The 26,144-nt window shown below is 39.4% G+C and overlaps 1 protein-coding gene across 2 annotated transcripts in view; it reads right to left on the reverse strand.

Moving 5' to 3' along the window:
• The window catches only part of commd10 (COMM domain containing 10), a 168,110-nt gene extending 142,354 nt beyond the window's left edge, over positions 1-25,756 (reverse strand). The window contains 6 exon segments of one of the 2 annotated variants that reach the window (NM_001045623.1): positions 1,824-1,934; positions 20,031-20,186; positions 20,761-20,871; positions 22,470-22,560; positions 23,172-23,295; positions 25,628-25,682. In NM_001045623.1, the coding sequence (NP_001039088.1) occupies positions 1,824-1,934; positions 20,031-20,186; positions 20,761-20,871; positions 22,470-22,560; positions 23,172-23,203 (501 nt within the window). In that variant the 5' untranslated portion in view covers positions 23,204-23,295; positions 25,628-25,682. 2 annotated transcript variants of the gene reach the window in all.
• Positions 25,757-26,144: the final 388 nt, after the last annotated feature.

Below are 26,144 nucleotides of genomic sequence, written 5' to 3' on the forward strand. Positions count from 1 at the left end.
CTGGTAAAATCTCAGCATGGAGTAAACAAGCACCGGCCTGTTCCTTTGCTTTGTTTTATATGTTCACCTTAACAATCAGTTACTTATAATTAAAGCATATGATCAAAGATGTGTATGAAGGCAGGGGTGTAACTTCAGGGGCCTCAGCCCCCGTGAAAAAAATTGTGGGTCACCCTCAATTCCTTCCACCCCACCCCACACAAAATCATGGCTGACTACCAATGTCTTCCTACTCGGTAGTTCTGCCACAGTATGAAGGTTTTTATTCATATTCATGCAATATGGAGGAGAGCTAGCTGGCTAGGGTATATGTGGTTTTGTAGTTTCTTTAAGTCATACATCTAAAAAAAATTGAACTTGCTGAATAATCTTGAAAATGTTTTACCACCTTCTTTAGTTCAACTGAGTGGTTAATACAATGAAAGATACCCAATGTAAAGAGGAAAAAATACTGTGTAACACTATGCTCCCCCATGTTCTAGGTGGTTTTAGTACTTGCTTTATACTTTATCACATCTACTCACATAACAAATGATCCTTGAATCCCTAAGGGCTCTGGCACATGGGGAGATTAGTCGCCCGCAAACATGGAGATTTGTCGTGGGCAACTAATCTCCCCGAAATGGCATCCCACCGGCGAAAATGTAAATCGCTGGTGGGATGGCATACACGGCGGCACGATTGCCGGGCGACTAATCTCCCTTGTGTGCCAGAGCCCTTAGTGCTTGGACTGCTGCTGCTCCAGTTTGCCTGACTAATAACAAGTGCAATTCCAAGTGGATGTCAGTAGGATAGTCTAGCAATCCATTTGTTTTAGCCACAAGGATCAAGGATACCATATTGAAGTGAAAATTAATTAAATTACTAAATCTATCCCCCTTATTTAATAAAAGGCACTGTTCGCTTTTAAACAGGTGGCCAGTTAATTCTACCTTCTGATTGGTTGCTATGGGTTACTACTCCTGGACTCCAGGACTTTTATTACATAACCCCCTATATACTTGTTTTTAAAAGTTAATTATAAGCATAGGGGTGTATTATACATTAATAGTATGTATTCTATTAAGCAGAAAGCACTTCTTTAGTATGGTCCTTATTTTGACAAAATCTTATCTGAATAAAAACAAATATATTTTTATAATGGATTCCCTTAACCTCTTGCCCATTTACTTGATAATTGGGGTATATTTTATGAAACCAAGTATAAATTGCTTTCCTGAATATTTCAAGTTGTCATCCACGACAGGCTGGGTCTCCTGCAATCAACTGCAATCAACTGCAAGAAGCAATCTTTCTTGCACTGCGCTTAAAGGACAAGTCAAATCTAATTTTTTGCCTAATAAAAGAAAACATTCTACATTTGCAATAGTTTTTGACTTACTTGTACAGTATATATAATTGCTATTAAAAGCAGTGTTTGTCCTTTTCTATTCTCTGCTGGTGACTCTGCCTTTTGAAACAATGTAACACAAGGAAGTAGACTGATGGACCTGCCTTGCTGGAGGAGACTGACATTTGCAACATTGTTCAAAAAGTAACAACCAAGAGTTCAGCAAATGCTGCTTTCAATACATTTACAAATAACTTTTAAAGCAATTAACATTTTAAATAAATTCACATTGGAAAGGTGCATGGATTTATGTTTTCTTTTAATAGGCAAAAAATTATTTTTGGGGTTGACATGTCTTTCTACTTCCCTTCAGTGATTAAGGAGTTAAGCACAGAAAATAAAACCACAAATACATGAGTCAATCTCACTGCTTACTCACGGCTTACTCTATAGAGAGAGACGATAGAGCTCAGCAACAGATGTGGCTTCCTACCTTTGTGTCTTCACTGCTAACTCCAAGTTCTATCACAGCCTGGGGAGATTTCATTTTTGCTTGGGTGGATTGAGCCATCTGGAGGTTGAGCTGCCAGGCAGTTGTCTCCAGCTAAAGAACAAAACAGAAGAAAAACAACAATATTTCCATTTACAATATTATGTGCTTCTGAGCTTAGATAGACAGAAATTTTGGCAAACTGAGGGCATAATTATAATGCATCTCCTTTCTTGCTGTTGATATCAGTGCCATCTGTGTCAGATTTCTTGGCAAGGAATTTTGTAGTTTGACCGAAAAAAATCATTATGTGGGAATACTTATAAGGACATTAGAACAGAAACGGAAAAGAAAACATAAATGAACTTTTGATGCAACATGACGTTGGATAAGTGACACACAGCTTAAGTGCAAGGTGTTATTTCCAGCTGGTAAATACAGAGCACCACTTGTGTTTTCTTAGATTTAATTTTTTTCCAGGGTGCAGATTTCAGAAAAGAATTAACCTTCTATGGCATCTAAAATGCATTTGAGACCTGGGGGCAATAGATAAGCAGCTATACTATCAACCTCTATAAAGGCTTATCCATTGGACACAGGTGCTAGCATTCACTTTCAAGATATGTGTCATTTTTTTTTTAATCTTATCCACAAATTGTTCAATGAACTGAAAGCAAACAGACATCACCGGTGTTTCTCACTGCAGATGGTCGTGCCTTATGGGATCCTATGTTAAACTAGTAAACAAGCAATAGAACGTTTCCCTGTGGTTTAAATAGTACTTATTTCATTTAGTGTGTGAATACCATCCTTGGCAGTTGAGCATAAAACTAAATAAAGGTTAACAAAGTTAGAGATAATTTGTTTAAAACCATTTATTTTAGAGGGTTTTCTTGCAAGACCAGATTATTATCATTTGTATTCAACACAGAGCAAGGTAGGAGAAAGATGAATTAAAATAAACAAGCAAATTGGGAAAACTAAAGAGTACTTGGTTACAGGACTGCCAAAAATTGTATTACATTTCATAATTCTATTACACTAATGGAGCATGTTTAACTTCAGTTGGCTAGCAATGTACAATTCATATTTTATAAAATAGAATATGAAAACTTAGAATTTACTCCACTTGGCACTTAAGTATTTTGCTGCAAATGCTGTAGACTCTGCAATGCATGGTAGGTAAAGGGTTAAAAGAGAATTAAAGGTGACCATATGCAGGCAGATTTGGCCACTCTCATGCTGAGACAAATAAGGCTGATCCGTCTGTTGACCCTGCAAAAGATTCTTTTTCTCCCAAGCTGGTTAAAGAAGTTCTCCTCCAGAAAGATAATCAAAGATAAACCAGCGGTTGAAGCATGGAGATGGAGGGGGGGCAGAAAAAAAAGAAAAGAAAAAGGAAAAATATAGTGTAGTACAGTGCTGTCCAACTGGCGGCCCCCTCTGTGTGGCCCCCCACCTGTCTGGCTGCTTTGATGGCTTAGTCTTGTGTAAGCTTTAAATGGTATCAGTACTGAGATTAACTGCCCCCCCCTGCATGGTTCTCACCTCAGATTCAGGCTGTAATCAGGCTGTATTGTTTAAATATTTAATCCCCTGTACTGTTCACACCTTTTAATCTATGCATTGTTCACCCCCTGCAGTGTTCACACCTCAGGCTCAGGCTGTAATCACCTATATTGTTCCCCTGTTCACACCTCAAGAGCAGTAGAAACCCACAAATAATCCCTGCACACTACAAAAAGGACATATACTGAAGTGGTACTGCAATTAAAAAGTTTTTTAATATATAGTTATTGTGCAGACAGTAGGAGCAGTGCCAGCATTGTGTCACTGTAGGCTGCCTGTATGGCACACACAGGCAGGGTAGGGAAGGCAGAGTATGGCACACACAGGCAGAGTATGGCACACACAGTCCAAGTATGGCACAAACCAGCCAAGAATGGCAAACACAGTGAAAGTATGGCACACTCAGGCAGGGTAGGGAAGGCAGAGTATGGCACACACAGGCAGGGTAGGGAAGGCAGATTTTGGCACACACAGGCAGGGTAGGGAAGACAGAGTTTGGCACACACAGGCAGGGTAGGGAAGGCAGAGTTTGGCACACACAGGCAGGGTAGGGAAGGCAGAGTTTGGCACACACAGGCAGGGCAGGGAAGGCAGAGTATGGCACACACAGGCAGGGTAGGGCAGGCAGAGTATGGAAGGTTTTTGCTGTACTACAACCATTAATATGGGTATGGTCATGTGATAACATGGGTGTGGTTTCAAGTGGGTGCGGTTTCAAAAAGGGGAGTGGTCAAAACTGGCTTCCATTATCGGCCCTCCACCACGTAGTTCGGAAAAACTCCGGCCCTCGGTACAACAGAAGTTGGACAGCACTGGTGTAGTAGATTTGATTTACTTGTGACCATATATTTAAGTCATTTATACCATCACACTCTACAATCTGTCCAGGTAGTGATATACTTCAACAACTGCTTTAGTTCCCGTAAAATAAAATATATACAATGCCACACGCATGCTCGTCCATTTAGCTCAAATACGGAGCACAGGACAGGACGCACTTACATTTTTACACCCCTAAAATTGTGCCGCTCTAGGCCCAGGCCTTTGTGCTCTCGCCACAAATCCAGACCAGAATATATAATCAGATAGTAAGTCAAATCTGCTACACTATATTTTTGCTTTTTCTTTCTTCTCTTTTTTCACCCCTGCATCTCCGTGCTTCAAGCATTTCCATTACATTTGTTGACCCTGGGGCCAAAGATTGGAGCATCCACAGGGGCCTACAGAGACTGCCTTATGCATCAATTCAGCAATGGGATTTTTAAACCTGCCAAATCGATATCGGTTTTTAACAAACACTACATATCCCTTAAACACTGAAGGGAGGCAGTCAAGCTCTAGTCTATTGCTACAGAAGCAGGTAAAACTACACTTCTATTTGTAGTCCTGGTATCTTGCTGCCAAAAGAAACACTTAAATCCATTTACTGCACCAGTAACTAGTCCATTGCCTTCACATTTTCTAACAACCCTTGCTTAAGATATATCTCTCCTGCCACAGTGTTTGTTCATTATATTATTACAGGTTTTATTTATAAGTGTGTGAAAACACCAGTACCCTGACAGGGTGCATAAATATCTGTACAGTGAAGTGATAAATGTTTTATACATTCAACAATTCATAATATTTGTGGTAAACTAAGAATTTCCTCTGCAATAGAGGCTTTTTATTTGACTACATAGACCCCAGACCAATAAAAGTCAGAGTCTATAGTATTGTCTATACTACCACATTAAACAGTGCTCCAAATATGGATCCTATCTGCTGTTAAAGGAGAACTAAAGCCTAACTAAAGAAGTAGGGCAGAAATGTTGTACATTGTTTTGGGTTTCTGCCCAAGGTGACCACAACCCTTTAGCAGGGATGATTTGTGCCTCCAAAGATGCCTCAGTAGTTCAGTAAAAAGCTGATTAGTAATAGTAATTCATTCAGATTCACATTACATGACAGATCTAAAACCAGGGCATTAGCATCAGAATTGAATAATTAGCCCTGTAGCATCAGCTTATATGACAGACAACACTCATTTTCTGTTTGATAATTTGCAATGACCCCTAAGCTCAGCTCCTCAACAGCTGCCCAGAGCCCAATGAGCATGTGAGCTGTCCCGGACAGTTCCGGGGGGGCGGGACAGAATCCAAGATGGGGAGCTCCTATGACAAGTGTAACAACCTATATCATTACTACTATAGAGATGCTGAAACTTTAAGCTAATGCAGTCAGATTATAATATAAAATATGGCATTTCTAGCCATTCATTTTTAAGGTTTAGTTCTCCTTTAAGCCAAGAAAAGCTGTTTATTTTGCGTTCTATGTTCAGTTAACTATATAGGCTGTTTGTGTTTTACAAACACATCTTCATGCGCTATCTATAAACAAACAGCCCCCATAACCCACAGCATATACCTTCACTACCAGCACTGAGGATCAGTTTGGGACTGGGGCATTTTCAAGGAGAAGTGTTCTATACAGGCAATGTTTTGCCTTCCTTATACATACTTTGAAAAAGTCTGTACTCATTGCAAAAAAAGGGTTTTTTTTGTCCCAGTCACTGTATTTCCACATTTACTGTCAGACTGACCTGCAGGTTACAGCTGAATCTTGATAGACACCTTCATGATTTGCGAGTTTAGAAGACATATCGCTGTCTCTTAGCAAAAATGCATTATTATGCTGATAGATGGAAAGACCTTCTAAATAAGAATGAATTTTTATGCCAACCTTTAACCTCCTTCATGTGGCAGAGCCAAGCAGACAGCCTTTTTTTCACTATGGATAACACTTAAAAAGAGACAAGGGGGTGCAGAAAATCACACACATTCTATGCATGTGAATAAAAATATTTTCCTAGGCATACAAACATCTGGTAAACATTACAGAGGGTCAAACTTGGCTTCTGAATTACTGTCAGCCTAAAACCTCTACAAACTTTCCATTGAAAAACTTGGAGCATCTTTGAAACATTTGCCAAGTTTTAAAACTGTAATTGAAACAATCACAATTATGGTTACAGATGTGACTTCTTGGCTGCCATCGGAAAACTAATGGTAATGATAACCTTTTCCTCTGTCCTCATCACCAAGCCAATTTTTCACTCTTCTGCCTAGTGCAGAAGCAACTGTTCTTTGATCTACACGCTGGCTAAATTCGCTGCACTGGTTAATATTCCATCCATGTCCACAGGAGACAGGTAATAAGTAGATATCCCTTACAAGTATAAGATACTACTTTAACTAATAGTTGCAAAAGCTCATTGACTCTGTCTTCAGCTCCTTTGATATACGATATAACTATTCCACTAATTGCTGAGGAGTTTTTAATTGGAGATCTTGTGCATGCAATGACAAACAGCTTGGGGTGATGGCATGAGTTCAACAACTGATTGCCAATGGCCTGGAAGTCATCTTTGTTACATCAGGCTTCTTTAATTACGACTTCAACAAAGAACAATGTAATCATTGCTATTCAATTTAACACGGTCTTTCAATAGCATCCTCTCAACAAGCAATCTATTGTTAAACGGTTAGTCACTGGAAAAATGGATCATGCATTTAACAGGTGTGGCTCCTTTAAACATTAATCAAAATCTTTCAAGGGAAATAAAAACAATGGTTACCTTTCAATATACTCAAATTTCTTTAACGCAATGCAAAATGCAGTTTGTTTTGATTTTGGAGGGATAACCAAATACAGGTTGTATCTTGTTTACTACTCTTCATATCATTGGGGTTTGCAAACCTCAGTCATTAAAGGAGAAATAAATTAAAAGTCACTTGGGGGTGCAAAAATGTTAGGCACCCCCAAGTGACTTTAACCACCTACCTTTTACCCCGGGCTGGTGCCCCTGTTCGCAGAAAACAGCACCAGCCCGGGGTAGCAGCGATCGCTTTCTCCTTTGTTATTCACTGCGCGCGAATAACAAACATTTTGGCACCCCCAAGTGATTTTGCCTTTCCTTCTCCTTTAAAAAATGACTGTTAGAGGTAGCATTTACCTTTTAAAACACCTATTTAAGACAGGGTTAAAAGGGAATTAAAGGTGGCCCATATACAGGTAGATTTGGCCACTCTCATGCGGAGACAAATCAGGCTGATCCATCTGTTGACCCTGCAAAACATTCTTTTTCTCCCAAGTCGGTTGAAGAAGTTCTCCAGAAACCTCACATCAATGTAATCAAAGATAAACCAGTGGTTGATGAATAGGGGAGGCAGAAAAAAGAAAACAAAAAGGAAAAATACTGTATAGTGTAGTAGCTACTAATTTTCATGTGTAGCTTAGCAAAGAACAACAGTTCTGCACATGAATAAAGTGTCAGAGAGGGTTTGCCAACTTTTAACAGGATCATATTCTTCCCATGCCTCAGAGTGAATGTGCAGGTCTTTTAGATGAAATCCAAAACTGCCTGCAAAATGCATTTAATAAATTACTGATCAAGCAAGCAGTACGAGGTTTTCATTTGTGACAAAATGAATCACATGGATGTTGTTTTCTAATGGTTTACACAGCTCTGCATTATGGGGCAGCCAACTGGAAATGATCGTTGGGGTTTGACAGTGACATTTTCATTTTAGGATTAGTAAAGAATATTCTCAGGTAAAACTAAAAACAAACTTTAAATCAGAAACATTTCTAAATGTTAACGTTTAAAAGCCAATTTGAGTATTAATAACATATATTGGAAAGTTGCTTAGAATTACATATGGTCTGATTTTAAGACATACTGTCATTTTTAAGAGTCTTATATGAACATAACCCACAAACCAACTGGATGACAGGGTTTATGATGATACACTAAAGCAACAACATTGGTATAGCTTCCTGCCCTGAGATGAGTTTGCAACAAATCCATTTACACTTAAAGGAGAAGGAAAGGCTAAGTCACTTGGGGGTGCCAACTGATTTTAATTGCTTACCTTTTACCCCAGGCTGGTGCCCCTGTTTGGAGAAAACCGCACCAGCCCGGGGTACCTGCGTGCGTCTCCTCTCCCTTCTTTGTGCGCTTGCACATGCGCAGTAGTGTGAAAAGCTGGACTTACACAAAAAAAGTCGGCTTTTTCACTCTACTGCACATGCGCTGGCCCAGGGATTTTACTGACAGAAGGAAGAAGGAAGCTCTCACTGCAGGTACCCCGGGCTGGTGCTGTTTTCTCCTAACGGAGCCTGGGGTAAAAGGTAAGCGATTAAAATCACTTGGGGTTGCCTAACATTTTGGCACCCCCAAGTGACTTAGCCTTTCCTTCTCCTTTAACTATTTGGAGCCATGCCCATTTTAACATTTCATCCTATCTCAGTGGTGTGTACATAGGAAGCTCAAGATATACATACATCTCCCCTCTCTTCATTTGGTATCATCATACCTTCTCACTGATGCAGCTCAACTCCAAGGCCGATTTCACTAAAAAGTCACAACCCTTAAAATGTATAACCTTAAGACACAATGTATGTTTAGCTTAGACACTTTTCAGTTTGATAATTCTTTGGACCATCCTTCAATCTAGGATGAGAAATTAGTTACAGCGTGCCAGATATTATTTCATCCATTACACTTAGACACATAATCAAGTACAGTGTAATAGCTTGGGCAGATATTTTTAGAGTCTAAAAAGCATTTGACGTAAGCAGTAAATGCAATTTCTGCTTTAGCAAATTTTCTTATCTTTCGGAGATATAATCTCTGGTATCGTTTCAGGGATTATGTTTAATATGATATTGCTCTGGGCATTGGAGCTAAAAAAAAAGTCACCAAATGTGACTAAAAAAAATAGCATTTTAAACTTAAGTTTTTTTTTTTTGTTTTAATTTGTACTCCATGCTGCAGACAAAGATTTCTAGGAAATCGTTGCTAGTAAAATACATAATGGAGTTTCTTATTAAAGACTGGTACTTCCTGGTGCAGAGCACTATTACTTGTCTTTGCTTCCCAATGCCTTTTGCCCATATAAAATTATTTGGACTATTCTATTCTGTGCAAAAAGAAACTAATCCAGCATAAAAAATAAATTGTTAAATCATAACCTCTCTATATATTATTTTATAGAGGGGTAACCATCAGTATCATGTAGTAAAAAATATTGGGCACTAATTAATTGGCCTCAATGTGCTTTATGGGTTTTTTCTTGGATAAAGCATGACTATTTTAGGTTTTGAAGATTTTTCATGTGTATAATCCTGTTTTTTTCACAAACCAAGAAACACAAACTCGAATTCTATCATGCATTTAACATTTTAATTCTTCTATCTAAGTCATCTACATGAAAAAACATCAAGGGATGTGTCAATGCTATTTCCCAATGTGATTTTTACAATGATTAACAAAATCATTAATTTACTAACTAATGTGCATAATAAACTATGAAACTATCAATTTAAACATAATACAACTCATCTCTCATATCAATTTTGTGTGATTATACTTATAATAAATTCTTTTATTGAATCTAAAAATCTTATATTATTCTCATTAATGTTTGACATCATATACAATTAAAAAATATTTCCAGGCCTTTTGTCTTAAAAATGAAAGAGGGAAAAAGAAAAACTGCATTAATACCATATACAGCTATATCCCATAGGAATTCTGTCCAAAAAATACAAATTGCTGGGATCTGTATAAAATGCCTAATATTTTTTTTGCCTTAAAGGACAATGAAAGGTTAATATAAATTAAAAGTAAGTCTAAAGGCATTCTTTTAAGTACTTACTGCATATCTAAATTCCCAAATCCCTGCTTGCTTCTCTGAGATATGGTGCTGGCAGCCTACAGCAGTGTGAAGACAGTGACATCACTGAAATCTCTCTCCCCTTCCTGTAGGTGCCAGCGGCAGCCTTCCTATTCTCTGAGCATGTGTGTAACTTGATCCTGTCTCCTGTTCTGAGCTACACATGCCCACCAGCCAATCAGAAGCGGATCTGGCAGAGGGGAGGGGGGGAGGGAATGAAACACATGGGCAGTATGAAGCAAGGAGGGAAAGGAAGGGAGAATACCTTTTTAGAGATGGCTGCCTGTTCTAGAAAATGTGAAGTAAGTGTGACTGAGTAAATATATGATTAGGTGAGCCAAAAGTGTGGCGCTTTTACTAAACAATAGGAGGACTATTGGGCAGTATGCTTTTTAAATTTTGACTTGCATTCTCCTTTAACATGTAATATGTGATGAACAAATTAGTCCCGTTTAGCTTTGGTGGAAAATTCGCTTATCTTAAAAAAGCTAAACATCACGTGTCATTGACCTAGCTGTTCCACATATAGGTAAATAAAAGGCCCCAAAACATTGTAGCTTACAACATCTTTATCGAATTTAATATTGTGTGTGAGAAACATTGTGGCATTTTTTCACTTTATTTCATTTTTGTGCATTTCTAATTTGCTGTTTAATATTCTTGAGTGTATAAATGAACAAGAAAAAGTTTCTTGCATGGACAAGGCTGTCATATTATTTTATGGAAAAGCAACTCAAGAATTCTCAAATACAAATTGCTAAATAGAAAATAAATATTGGCTTCTGTAAGAAAATCTTTTTTAAATCATGGTAAAAAGAAAAATATTCATCTAGACCTTTAATAGAGGTCGTAAAGCTGTGTAATACATATTCGGATGCGGTTCGGTATTCGGCTGAATCCCTTAACATGGATTCGGTGGTTAGGTGCATCCCTACTCTCTACCAAGTGCCACAGCAGGTCTGATGATTGAACAGTTTGGTACTAATTCTCCTGTTGCATCTAGAGTTAGTACCGACTTCCTATACCCTGGACCCGGTCCATAATGTCTCTAATCTTTAATTCGTTCCATGCATATTCTTATTTGGTTCATAGTTTTTGCAATTTTATGTTTACTATGCATACCAGGTATGATTACAATATATTGTGTTTTTAACCTAAAACTGATCTTTTGACTTATGTTTCTATGAGATTCACACATGTAGTACTACACATATTCTTTTTTTATTGTTTGCAGGTGTTGCTATGCCAACTTGTGAACTATCTTGGCAACATTTTCATGGGAGATGTTAGTTTGGGATGTGTTTGTGCACTGTACTCTGTTTTCCCTAAAATGTTGAAGGTTTTTCTTTATAATAAAATTACTTTTAGTAAGACCTGTTAATTGTGCGAAAATTCAGACCTGTCATACTTTAATGAATGTGCCTCCATAGTAAACAGAGAGGATCACACCCTATACAAGTCCAAATGCCCTTGGTGCAGGTCAAAAACAAAAATATAATAGAAAGAGTGCAGCACACACAAATTACAAAAAAAAAATTTTCAATAAAAACATTTTTTCTTTTGTATCAAGCCCCTGTGTGTGCAGCACTCTTTCTATTATACATACATACATATTATATATATATATATATATATATATATATATATATATATATATATATATATATATATATATATATAAATAAAACAAGCTCTCCCCTTTAAGCAAAACAGGTATTGTTTATCCATATATTGCAATATACGTCAAGCAGGCCAATTACATCAAAGTCATCCCTGGTCTGGCCAGTCCTACACTCAGAAAAGCATGCTAGTTTTTGATGTGTCTTACATTACAGTTCCTGTCTGACTAAAAAATTATATATATTTTTCCAAAACATCAAGTTTTATAATTTTTTTTACTGCTTCATAATGTGATGACTTTGATCATCATTTTGACATGTTATTTTTCATTTTTGTAGAGTGATAGAAATGCCTTTGTTGCTGTGATGAGTCCTACAAAAGCTAATTAGCACTTTAATAAATGTTCACAAAGCCTTTGTTTTAATGATCTTGTATTGCATGCATGCCAATTTGGATGTCATATGCATGAAATGTGGAACATTTCATTCCAAATTCCCACCACCCCACCCCTGATACGTTTGTAAACACATTGTTTAAAGTGTAATATTTTTCATTATCACCATTCTTGAATTTTGCTATTTATTTGTGAGCATTCTCACCAGCCTCGCCAGACTGAGACATCTTCAGGTTATCATTAATACACAAGTAGCATCATTTGGCGAATATCGAACACAACAAATAAGGTTGGCTCTTGAATTTGTGCGTCTGCATTTGCTCAATTTACAATTCCAGCTCTACCAAAACAATATTTTCTCTCTAATGACTCTGAAACATGGGTGTTTGTGAATGTAGGCCCATAACACAATTCTATGGCATCATAACTTTAGTTAAATTAGAGGATAAAGCATTGACAATAATCCTGTGTGTACAATCAATGAGCCAAATTCTACAGTTATATTAAATATATAACTCCTTCACACATACAGTATATAGTCACTATGACCAAGAGATATTAATTCATACAAAAATCATTAATGCGGCACTGTATAAAAAACAAAAAAATTGCAATACACATAAATTGAAGCAAAAATTGTGTGTTCACTATGCACATTTACTCAATTGTTGCACTTCTAGACTGGATATTGGCTATAGAGACTATTTAAAAGTAAAAGGAAAGGAATGATACCTGTAACTGGGGAGGTGCCAAAACATTAGGTATTCCTCAGTGAGCACTGGGCCAGTGTTCCTGTTCGCTAAAAATACTATGGCCAGGACAGTGCTGAAGAGCAGAAGGAAGATATGGGGAAAAAAATCAGTGGTACAGGGCTCCTAAGGAAGTACACCGGAGAGGTGCAGTTTTTATGAAAAAGAAGACTCCACAGTCAACATTAAGGGGAACAATCGTGAAAAATCTGACTGAACAAATACATCTAAAACCTCTCAAGATCATGTAGATGTCAATAGCAGATGTCCCTTTTACAACTAGAAGATCTTTCTTTGCTTCATTTTTTTAGAGGTTTCCAGGGGTTTTTTTTATGCTGGCTTTTGTATGGTATGGGTCAAATCGAAAAAAATATGGTTTTAATGTTTTTTTCCACAAATTTTTTTTTTCGTTTGTGGTTTTTCAAATTCAGATCTGATAAATGGCTAACATTTATTGGAAATGAGTTTAGTCAGGGTTTCAGAAAGCTATAGAACCATGAAAATCCACATGTTAATAAATGGGCCTCTAAAAGAGCCTAGGTGTGAAACCATTTAGTGAATGTGCATTGATTATACCTTTCCTTCTTTCTTAACATCATTGTATTGGCTCTTCTGCATCCTATGGGGATTCCCACGATGGTGGATTGCCATTAGCTCATTGGGATACTATAAATTTTTAATATATTCTTCCGACTTGTTCCATGTGCACATGTGACATATTAACAATTAGATACAGATGTGTTTATACATGTTGATTGAATGTATTACAGTATGTGCTGGTAATGATTTATTATGGTGGCAACCATATTTATTGCCCTCTTTTTAATGCATGCATTTTTCTAGTTTTTTACCATATAAATGTCTTTATAAATCTAATTTGTACTGTATTGTATCCAACAATAGACCTCTATAGTTATGCCCATATGGGGCCCTTTTATTTTTCCTTTTTCCTATGTAGGTATAATACTAGCAGACTGGTATAGGCCCTTGCTCAACAACTGAATGGCATCAGCTTGCATCATACCTTATTAGAGAACATGTAGAAATATAAACACAGCTATATTTTATCTGGCCTGCAATTTTTCTCTTATGCATTTTCTCTAAATGGCTTTGACCATGTCCAAATTTGGTGCCACACAAGCATATTGTGTGTCGAGCCTTTTGAACTGCTGTGTCATTTGCTCATTTTCCTGTGAATACATTTGGTCAGTGTTAAACCTATTAAGTGCTGGTTGAAAATTAAATAGGACTTTTTTCATAATTCAAGAAAAGTAGGTTAGATGACTTGTGCTACGGTGTTTTAGGAACCAACAATGCAGAGAATAAAAACAACCAGACAATTGCAATTACATTTACTAATAACTTTAAAACCAATGCAAACTTTTTTAATTAACGCATGCTGGAAAGTTACTAGGAATGATATATTCTTTCACTATGCAAAACGTTTTTGTATTTATAGCTTTAGGATAAATATAATTAGCAACAATATTTCCAATCACAAAAATCAGAGTAGAAACGTTGTTGGAAATTTGTGCGATTTTGAACACTAAGAACAAATTATACGAGAAGCCAAACACACGGACACTGAGGAGAATGAGGGAAGGTTAAAAAGGCTTAAAATAAAATGCAACTGGCTGAAATAAGGTATGCTTTACTGAGCTTTGTAGGGGAATTCACTGCTGCATAATGAAATTCTTGCTCAAGCTGGCATAACTGCAAGGCATCCTCTTTTATAATCATTATTGCAATCAAAGATGATGGATGTGAACATACATACATACAGTTGCAACATAAATACTTGTACATTGAGCTTCGTTTAAAGCAATGCATTTCGCACAGGCTACAGTTATTTAATAGAGACAGGTAGTTTACTTGTTTTTACTAGAGAGTACACAAAGTAATTTCTCGAGACATCATAACTCAAATGAAACTGCTGGTTTTCTAGATATGCTTCATGACAGTTAATGATTTCGATACTGGAGGTTTATGGCTAAACAAAAGTGCCCTTATACACAATTGTTGCTGCAAATGGATATTGGCTTTCTCCGTTTTATGTGGCAATTACAGTGACACTTTCAATCCACTGCTAATTTTAAAGAATGAGTCAGAGGGATAATAGGAGCTCAATCCTTGTCAGTTCAGTTAATGGAGATTACATTTTCAAATTAGGGACAAAGCTGTCTATATTAGATGATTTCTGGAAATGAATGTACACAAACAGTCATTGCTATTCCTAAAACACAAATTAAATCTGTTACCTTCAGACAAAAAATAAAAAACTCTTCCTGTTTTCTTCGCTATAACATGAAACACTGCCTTGGAAGAACAATAGTAGTATTTTCAGGGCTATACATTTTACATAAAATATGAATTATACTATAAAAAATTATATTTTATTCAAGTATGAGATTTGTAGGTGAGAAAATAGTAGAATAATAATAGGAGTAGGTCAGCTACTATAAATACATTTTTTTTATTTTGGTCAGATATTTGAAATTCAAAAACTAGACAAGAATTGGATAAGTCATTTATTGGGACAAGTAATGGAGGCTACAGCTGAAGTAGAGATATTATCGCAGAACATATGATTTAAACCAAAAATGGAAGCTAAAGGACCAGTAATTTGATATATATATATATGTGTGTGTGTGTCTCTGTGTGTGTGTGTGTGTGTCTCTGTGTGTGTGTGTGTGTGTGTGTGTGTCTCTGTGTGTGTGTGTGTCTCTGTGTGTGTGTGTGTGTCTCTGTGTGTGTGTGTGTGTCTCTGTGTGTGTGTGTGTGTGTCTCTGTGTGTGTGTGTGTGTGTTTGTCTCTGTGTGCGTGTGTGTTTGTCTCTGTGTGCGTGTGTGTTTGTCTCTGTGTGCGTGTGTGTTTGTCTCTGTGTGCGTGTGTGTTTGTCTCTGTGTGCGTGTGCGTTTGTCTCTGTGTGCGTGTGCGTTTGTCTCTGTGTGCGTGTGCGTTTGTCTCTGTGTGCGTGTGCGTTTGTCTCTGTGTGCGTGTGTGTTTGTCTCTGTGTGCGTGTGTGTGTGTGTGTCTCTCTGTGTGTGTGTGTGTGTCTCTCTGTGTGTGTGTGTGTGTCTCTCTGTGTGTGTGTGTCTCTCTGTGTGTCTGTCTCTGTGTGTGTGTGTCTCTGTGTGTGTGTGTGTGTGTGTGTCTCTGTGTGTGTGTGTGTGTGTGTGTGTTAATTTCTTTTTATTGCAGCAAAGTATGCCATTACCATAAAGTATTAAATAAAATTATATTTTAAAATTTGAGTTCTCAAAAGTTGTGGATGTCTGAACAGTTTTTAAAGTCTATTAGAAACCTTGAACAATGTGACAAATTATCACTAGTCTCCCCCTAATTAAACATTCCAGGACCTATTAACCAATGCTGTATGTGCAAATTCTGGAACAATTATAGCTGGAGCATTTACATACAACTCTAAGGGGCCCATTCATCAAAGCACAAATTTCGGATTGTTAAAAGTACGATTGGAAAAAATTCTGAGCAACCACGATAATTTCTGATGTTCAAAAATGTCACGAAAATTGGTTTCTAGGACGTACGAAAATATTGTGATTACGATCGGAAAGTTACAAAATTTTCGTATCCGAACGATCACAAATGGCTCAAAAAACTTTCTGACTTCAATGCATGATTTTGGAAACCTTCCATAGGACTCAATGGCACTCTGCAGCTCCAACCTGGCCCAAGGAAAGTCTCCCATAGGGCTCAATGGCACTCTGCAGCTCCAACCTGGCCCAAGGAAAGTCTCCCATAGGGCTCAATGGCACTCTGCAGCTCCAACCTGGCCCAAGGAAAGTCTCCCATAGGGCTCAATGCCACTCTGCAGCTCCAACCTGGCCCAAGGAAAGTCTCCCATAGGACTCAATGGCACTCTGCAGCTCCAACCTGGCCCAAGGAAAGTCTCCCATAGGGCTCAATGGCACTCTGCAGCTCCAACCTGGCCAAAAGAAAGTCACGATACCGAAGCTTCAATGAATAACGAAACTTTGTCATTGCACAAAGTAGGACTTTTTCATGGAATAACAAAGGTATCACAAAAAAGTCATACTTTTTTAACGATATTATCGTTAACAGTACAAAAAGGTCTAAACTTTATAAAAAATACAATTTTTTTCTAATCGTGGTCATCGTGCTTTAATGAATGGGCCCCCTAAGTATAGTTAAAGTTGTATGTATGCAAATGAGTGTATATTATATATAGGAGTTGCTATTCATCTGGCATCAGCCCATTTTACCTGCACTGTTCACAATTCACATCCGTCCCTGACCCAGTTGAGCGTACAATCAATTTATTCTTTTAGTTTAAAAACACAAACTGTTATTTTCAGCCATAATAAATGGAAATTAGCAATACAATGGTAGCAAATTTGGTTGCTAGCAACCAGAAAGCTGCTGAAATTCCAAACTGGAGATCTGTTGAACAAAAAGTGAAGTAATGGAGGTAGGCATAGACAGTACTGTTTCTATTTTTGCTGATGACACAAAATTGTGCAAAACTATAAGTTCCATGCAGGATGCTGCCGCTTTGCAGAGCGATTTGACAAAATTAGATAACTGGGCAGCAAACTGGAAAATGAGGTTCAATGTTGATAAGTGCAAAGTTATGCACTTTGGTAGAAATAATATAAACGCAAACTATCTACTGAATGGCAGTGTGTTGGGGGTTTCCTTAATGGAGAAGGATCTAGGGGTTTTTGTTGATAACAAGTTGTCTAATGCCAGGCAGTGTCATTCTGTGGCTACTAAAGCAAATAAAGTGCTGTCTTGTATAAAAAAGGGCATTGACTCAAGGGATGAGAACATAATTTTGCCCCTTTATAGGTCCCTGGTAAGGCCTCACCTTGAGTATGCGGTGCAGTTTTGGGCTCCAGTCCTTAAGTGGGATATTAATGAGCTGGAGAAAGTGCAGAGACGTGCAACTAAACTGGTTAAGGGGATGGAAGATTTAAACTATGAGGTGAGACTGTCGAGGTTGAGGTTGTTTTCTCTGGAAAAGAGGCGCTTGCGAGGGGACATGATTACTCTGTACAAGTACATTAGAGGGGATTATAGGCAGTTGGGGGATGTTCTTTTTTCCCATAAAAACAATCAACGCACCAGAGGTCACCCCTTTAGATTAGAGGAACGGAGCTTCCATTTGAAGCAGCGTAGGTGGTTTTTCACAGTGAGGGCAGTGAGGTTGTGGAATGCCCTTCCTAGTGATGTGGTAATGGCAGATTCTGTTAATGCCTATAAGAGGGGCCTGGAAGAGTTCTTGATCAATCAGAATATCCAAGGCTATTGTGATACTAATATCTACAGTTAGTACTAGTGGTTGTATTTATAGTTTATGTATGTGAGTGTATAGATTGGTAGGTGTGGGTTAGGTGTGCTGGGTTTACTTGGATGGGTTGAACTTGATGGACACTGGTCTTTTTCAACCCTATGTAACTATGTAACTATGTAATTTATTTTAACGTAAATGATAAAAAATAAATATCAACTGCAAACCGTCTCAGAATAGCACTCTCTACATCAGGGATCCCCAACCAGTGGTTCATGAGAAACATGTTGCTGCCAGTCCACATAGCCAATCAAAGCTCTTATTTGCACCCACAGGAACTTTTTCCATGCTTGTGTTGCTCCCCAACACTTTTTCCATTTGAATGTGGCTCACGGGTATAAAAGGTTGGTGATCCCTGCTCTACATCACACCAAAAGTTAATCTAAAGGTGTACAACCCCTTTAATATCCCCAATTACCTTTTTGTGCATTTATTTTTGGGAAGACTCACAATAAATGCTACCAGCTAACTGGTTGTTAGAGGTTACTAGGCGTGTAACAAACTTTGCTTCATTACATAACCACTTGTCTTGCATATAGTTCAGGGATTCACCAATGTGCCAAAACAGATACTGGATTCCACATACCCTTACTAAATATAACATTTAGTTAAGGTACAGATAGGTGTTCAAGTTTTGCAAATCATAATGTCAGAAAAAACATCAAATTATAAAAAGACAAGTTAAAAAAAATCAAGTTGATTTTCATAGATTAGAAATTTAACAACTACTGTACTCTCAGCTATGTAGAAATTTGGTTAACTCATATTTTTACCAAGGTAAGATTTAACATGGCAATGGTTAAGACAAAAAAATATATTCTATGCTTTTATGCCCTAAATCTATAGTTTAACTGTATTTTCATATTTTGCATTCTGGTGAGTTTATACTTTCCCCTGCTGAATGCACCCCGATTTGATTTTGGAGCTCCCTTGATTTATAGCTTATAAGACCCTGTTTACTGTACTATTATTTAGTATGAAGAGAAACAACAAATCAGCATAGTATTCATAGACTGTAAAGTTAAATGAAATAGGCTGTTAATCTCAATGACAGACTACCATGCATTATTATTATTATTATTCTGCAGTTCTAACCCACAGTACTGTACTGTTCCTAGGATCTAAAGGTGAACTGGCACAATCTGAATTGAAAATGTACAAAGGCTAATTTTAGCTGCAATTCGCCATGCATTTTACCAGCAATGCAGCATTTTTTCCCATAAGCTTCACTGCATCCACCAGAAGTTTGTGTGGGGCAATTAATTAAATTGCACGCAATAAACAAGATTAATTGCATTTGTTATGAAATTAAATTTGCAAAGAAATTATCTTAGGTGTTATTTCTGGCGTTGGCATCAAAAATAGATATGAGCCAGATTCTTGAAGTGCATTTTTATTAGGTGTTTTGAGGCAGCACAGAGTGGGAACCCTGGAGCTACTGCCACCTGTATATCATGTCTGTGGGGGAAGTTTAATTAGCAGCAATACTGCTGACAAATAAATCCGCTCATGCATTCCTCAATCCAGCCAAAATCATTTTGTGTACACTGAGATTATACATTTAGGTTCCTGCTATCCTACTTAGAGAGTCCTGACAAGGTGGAATCTTATACAAAGATGTCTGTAAATGTTTCAGCTTTTATATACTGTAGAACTGATTTATACGTCTGCTTGAATCAGATTCAGCTGTAAAAACAGTGCTTGAAGTCTAAAAGATAACAGAAAAATGCAGAGATCCTGAAGAAAAAGCAAGAGGATTATGAAAATATATTTCCCTACAACTTTAACATGAATAATTATAATTCTTAATTTGCTATGTGAGATTACCTTTTTGGGAGCCAAGATTCTTTGTCTGAACTTTTCTACAGTGTCCTGGCCTGAAATCTCCCAGGCATTAACAAAAGCTTCAACTTTACTCTGCTCAAGATGGATGTTCTCCAACTGCTGCCGTAACACTGTTGCTTTCAAATTATGATATACAGCCTGAAACACAAAAGGCCACAACAAATTACATGCTTTATACTAATCATCGATCATTTTAGAGAATGCTGCATTCAGAGAGGGGCACAACTTTTTGTGAGCCATTTTAGGAGTACAAAGAGATGCACCTGTTTGTTGCATTATAAATGGGACCTACAGGCTATATTATCCATGCCTCTGTCACTTCTAACATCTCCTACCTCTCTATGCAACTCTGTGATTTTGCCAACATTGTATACAGCAGGAGGAGACCTATAGATACAACATGCAATAAACAGTTTTCTCCATCAGAAAAGTTCTAGAATTCAAGATAGGTGGTCACTAAGTTCCCAAAAAACATGCAAAATGATAGAGAAAACATGTTTTGTGATACAGATAATGCAATCAGAAACAGCAGACAATCATTTATTAATAAGCATAAATAATGCATTTAGCAGTTTTTAGATTACAGCTAGCAATTAATATTTGATGGCATCTGAAATATTACCAATTCAGACAATAACTGCCAGGCTGGAATCTCTGGAAAATGCATTGAACAGACTTCTATTGTGGCATTTCCCCTGGCAGCTTTAAATACCTGTTCCAAAATAAAGGAGATAGTCTCTAAGACTAAGTTGAGATCCTGCTTATCCAATGCAAATGCTGCCTGAAGCTTTTCTTCCTCCTCTTCACTAAAACTGCGTTCAGCCTGTAAACAAATAAAAGTAGATACAAGTGATTATTAGCCATCATTAATTTATAAACACACTACTGAAAAAAAATATGCAACACTTTAAAAGAACCACTACAGGCCAAAAAGAATTAGGTTAGAAAAAAATGTAATGTGCATAGGGTTTATTGTACTGGAGCTAGCTGTCCTTCTCCCTGGTGTTGGATGCAATGAATATGGTAAGCTGAAGGCTCCCGAGTTGGTAGAACAGACCCCTGTACATCATCTATAGCCAATTTTTAAGTGGGGAGGTTATAGTTTTGCTAAAATATGTAAATATATAATATTATATGTATAATATATGTGTATATCAAATAATATGTAAATATCCTAAAGGGAAAGTGGCATCCACACGTAAAAGTTATAATAAAAGTAATTTGCAAATTAAAATATGAAACCAAATAATTTGTTCATGCTTTTTCTGGGTAAACGTCAGGAGGAAGACTACACTGTTTTGCCCAATAGCTGAGAAATGCATAAGGGATGTTGAAACAGCCTGTTCATATAATCATATGTACAAAATTATATACACCGCTTGTATAAGGATATTAGTATTAGATGTCACAAGGTTTTTCAAAACAACAATATGGTTCAGGGCTGCATATCTAGGTAACATCTAAGATTTTTAACACTGCTTTTTTATGTAAGATTGAAGGCCTCATGAGATATAATTGACATCACTAAGCACCATTTATATAGGATGTATTCAGGGCTCTTGTGTATTAAAAATATATTTTCCATCATGGTAACTACAGCTAAAAACTGTTTGAAAATATTTTTCCAATGAACAGCCATGGAAGTAGCCTGGGTTTGCCTTGTGGATGGGAGCGAAATCCAAATTTTTGAATATAATAAGAGTGAGAGAGACTACTTAAGCAGTGTGTGGTTTGATGCAATAAAGATGCTTTAATGGTAAGTTTCAAAGCAATAAAGAAAAAAAAATTTAAAAAATTTAAATAAAAGCAACACTTTACTATAAATCATTTACTATATCCCCCCATAGCAACTATTCAGAATTTCTCTTTTATTAGTCACTACTTTTGCTGTGGTTCACTGGCCAAAGCTAACTGTTGATCAACTGCTACAATAGCACAATGATCAAATAAAGCAGCATTTATATCCCAACATAGGATGCCAAAATAATCTCATCTCAGTAGAGAGTGAAGTTACCAACTGTTGCTGAAAACAGGTTACAAATAAATGCACCCATAAAGGATGCATTCCCCTTTTGCGAAGGACACATAGTTGTAAGAGCCAACATTTAGAAGGGCACAGCATGCAGCAGCAAACTGCAACAGATGCAGGATAAAGTGGATCACCCCAAGGATATAAGCATATTTTTGGGGTTGTTCTGACTGCTGCCATACCTAGGTATAACCACTAATGCTTGATTCTGGCCCCAGTGACCCCAGAAGGCATACATTTATAACTTCTCCTACAACATTTTTATTTCATGTTGGAATCCAAAATGAGCAATTCTGAGACCAAAGCTTTGTGAGCAATGTTATGGATCAGAAAAAGGAATTGAGTTTTGTATGGAAACCAGAATAATAAAGTTAATACAAAAAAATTAAAACCTTGAGATGAAGTTTTTGGAAGATGCGAGAGAGCAGTCTGGGAAATTTCCCCATGTCCATGGAGTTGATTATTGACACAGCATGCTTAATGCTAGGAGAGAAAATGTGAATGGTTAATCAAACAAAGCTCAGTGGAATAAATCAGAATACTACAGACTACATTATCATTCCAATTTCCAAAAAAACAAAACAGTAGTCTGTGCAATTTCAGTAAAATGCATTTAATGCCCTTTCCAGTTACAATAATAATTATTTATATACCAACTTCACTAACACATAAATGAGTATCTCATGCCATGCCTTTGAGTTAATCGCTGATGTAGTAAAAAGAAAGATACACATTAAGAATATTCTCTGATTATTTCATAGAAGATTTTATAAGAGGTCCCTAAAAATGTAAATTCTAGTGGTGTATTATACACTATTCAGAACAGTGTATGGGTATATATAGTACTAGAATTTCAGGATTATAGCAGGAAGAGTGAGCAGTGTGTTTCTAATCCACTTCCATTACATTACTACACATCACAGCAGCTGTATACTTTATAATACTGTATAAATACATACATATGCCTGAAAAAACACACGCATATTTGCAAAAACCTGCATACAATTAGTGCTGAATGGTCACTCATTTTCCAGTCTTGTGTTTGCACTGAAAAAAGATACATTCTCTAAAACATGTGCTTTATGGTTTCTTACCTTGCAGTTTCCTTTACGATCGCAGTCGCCATTACTGCCAACCTATTCCAGTTCAACCACAACCACAAAACTGCTCTCCGGCTATGGCAGTATCTGGAATGGAGTAGTTTAAAGTAGGTCCCACCTATATAGTATATAAACCATATCAATCAATCAATACAGGAGGTCCTTAAATATGGACCTCTACAATGTTTTAAATGAATCTACTTTATATAGGCCAGACTAGAATGGTGTTGTAAAAACAATAAGATATCATTCTGCTTCTCCACAGCCCTGCACCTATCCCACTGTGTTCCTCCAGCACCCTGCACCTATCCCTATCCCATGGTGTCCTCCAGCAGCCCTGCGCCTATCCCTCTGTGTTCTTCCAGCAGCCCTCCACCTATCCCATGGTGTCCTCCAGCAGACCTGCGCCTATCCCTCTGTGTTCCTCCAGCAGCCCTGCACCTATCCAAGGGTGTCCTCCAGCAGCCCTGCACCTATCCTACTGTGTTCCTCCAGCAGCCCTGCACCTATCCTACTGTGTTCCTCCAGCAGCCCTGCGCCTATCCCACTGTGTTCCTCCAGCAGCCCCGCACCTATCCAAGGGTGTCCTCCAGCAGCCCCGCACCTATCCCTCTGTGTTCCTCCAGCAGCCCCGCACCTATCCCACTGTGTTCCTCCAGCAGCCCCGCACCTATCCCACTGTGTTCCTCCAGCAGCCCTGCACCTATCCCACTGTGTTCCTCCAGCAGCCCTGCGCCTATCCCACTGTGTTCCTCCAGCAGCCCCGCACCTATCCCACTGTGTTCCTACAGCAGCCCTGCACCTATCCCTCTGTGCTCCTCCAGCAGCCCCGCACTTATCCCTCTGTGTTCCTCCAGCAGCCCCGCACCTATCCCACTGTGTTCCTCCAGCAGCCCCGCACCTATCCCACTGTGTTCCTCCAGCAGCCCCGCACCTATCCCACTGTGTTCCTCCAGCAGCCCTGCACCTATCCCACTGTGTTCCTCCAGCAGCCCCGCACCTATCCCACTGTGTTCCTCCAGCAGCCCCGCAACTATCCCTCTGTGTTCCTCAAGCAGCCCCGCACCTATCCCACTGTGTTCCTCCAGCAGCCCTGCACCTATCCCACTGTGTTCCTCCAGCAGCCCTGCACCTATTCCTCTGTGTTCCTCCAGCAGCCCTGCACCTATCCCTCTGTGTTCCTCCAGCAGCCCTGCACCTATCCCACTGTGTTCCTCCAGCAGCCCCGCAACTATCCCACTGTGTTCCTCCAGCAGCCCCGCAACTATCCCTCTGTGTTCCTCCAGCAGCCCCGCACCTATCCCACTGTGTTCCTCCAGCAGCCCCGCACCTATCCCACTGTGTTCCTCCAGCAGCCCCGCAACTATCCCACTGTGTTCCTCCAGCAGCCCCGCAACTATCCCACTGTGTTCCTCCAGCAGCCCCGCAACTATCCCTCTGTGTTCCTCCAGCAGCCCCGCACCTATCCCTCTGTGTTCCTCCAGCAGCCCTGCACCTATCCCACTGTGTTCCTCCAGCAGCCCCGCAACTATCCCACTGTGTTCCTCCAGCAGCCCCGCAACTATCCCTCTGTGTTCCTCCAGCAGCCCCGCACCTATCCCACTGTGTTCCTCCAGCAGCCCTGCACCTATCCCACTGTGTTCCTCCAGCAGCCCTGCACCTATTCCTCTGTGTTCCTCCAGCAGCCCTGCACCTATCCCTCTGTGTTCCTCCAGCAGCCCTGCACCTATCCCACTGTGTTCCTCCAGCAGCCCCGCAACTATCCCACTGTGTTCCTCCAGCAGCCCCGCAACTATCCCTCTGTGTTCCTCCAGCAGCCCCGCACCTATCCCACTGTGTTCCTCCAGCAGCCCTGCACCTATCCCACTGTGTTCCTCCAGCAGCCCTGCACCTATTCCTCTGTGTTCCTCCAGCAGCCCTGCACCTATCCCACTGTGTTCCTCCAGCAGCCCCGCACCTATCCCTCTGTGTTCCTCCAGCAGCCCTGCACCTATTCCTCTGTGTTCCTCCAGCAGCCCTGCACCTATCCCACTGTGTTCCTCCAGCAGCCCTGCACCTATTCCTCTGTGTTCCTCCAGCAGCCCTGCACCTATTCCTCTGTGTTCCTCCAGCAGCCCTGCACCTATCCCACTGTGTTCCTCCAGCAGCCCTGCACCTATTCCTCTGTGTTCCTCCAGCAGCCCTGCACCTATCCCACTGTGTTCCTCCAGCAGCCCTGCACCTATCCCACTGTGTTCCTCCAGCAGCCCCGCACCTATCCCTCTGTGTTCCTCCAGCAGCCCCGCAACTATCCCACTGTGTTCCTCCAGCAGCCCCGCAACTATCCCACTGTGTTCCTCCAGCAGCCCCGCACCTACACTGTAGCCTCTGTACTTTGCAAAACAGCATTGCCCCCCAAGAGAAGAGTTCATATTGCCCATACAGTCCCCTGCACACTGCAACTCGCTTACCTCTTGCAACCCCTTCCTTATGTACTTCTGCACCTCTTTGCCATTTAAACCGGTACAATTTTCTACATTGGCTTTGAGGAAGTTGTGATGTCACAGCCATGTGATGAAGAAGTGGGCGGGAGAGTTTGACGTTGCATGGGAAGTACCTACTCCTATCCCCTGCAAATGGCTCCTCCCATCTCATAGCCCTGACAGGCAGCACAGAAGGAGGCGGTGTATTGGTAGCTGGTAGCAGTTACATAGAGGAGGAGCAATCCACACTGAAGCGTTTGCTATAAGTGAGGGCTGCTAAAAGGGGTAAATGGCATAGGTAAAGCCTCCTAGAGAGAGTGCTGTTCCCTATAATAACAGAGCCACTGGGCGAGCCCTATGTGATACGTACAGGAGCCCGGGAAGCTTGCTGCTGGAGGAACACAGTGGGATAGGTGCGGGGCTGCTGGAGGAACACAGTGGGATAGGTGCGGGGCTGCTGGAGGAACACAGTGGGATAGGTGCGGGGCTGCTGGAGGAACACAGA

Source organism: Xenopus tropicalis, chromosome 1, assembly GCF_000004195.4.
Source record: "Xenopus tropicalis strain Nigerian chromosome 1, UCB_Xtro_10.0, whole genome shotgun sequence".
Lineage (NCBI taxonomy): Eukaryota > Metazoa > Chordata > Amphibia > Anura > Pipidae > Xenopus > Xenopus tropicalis.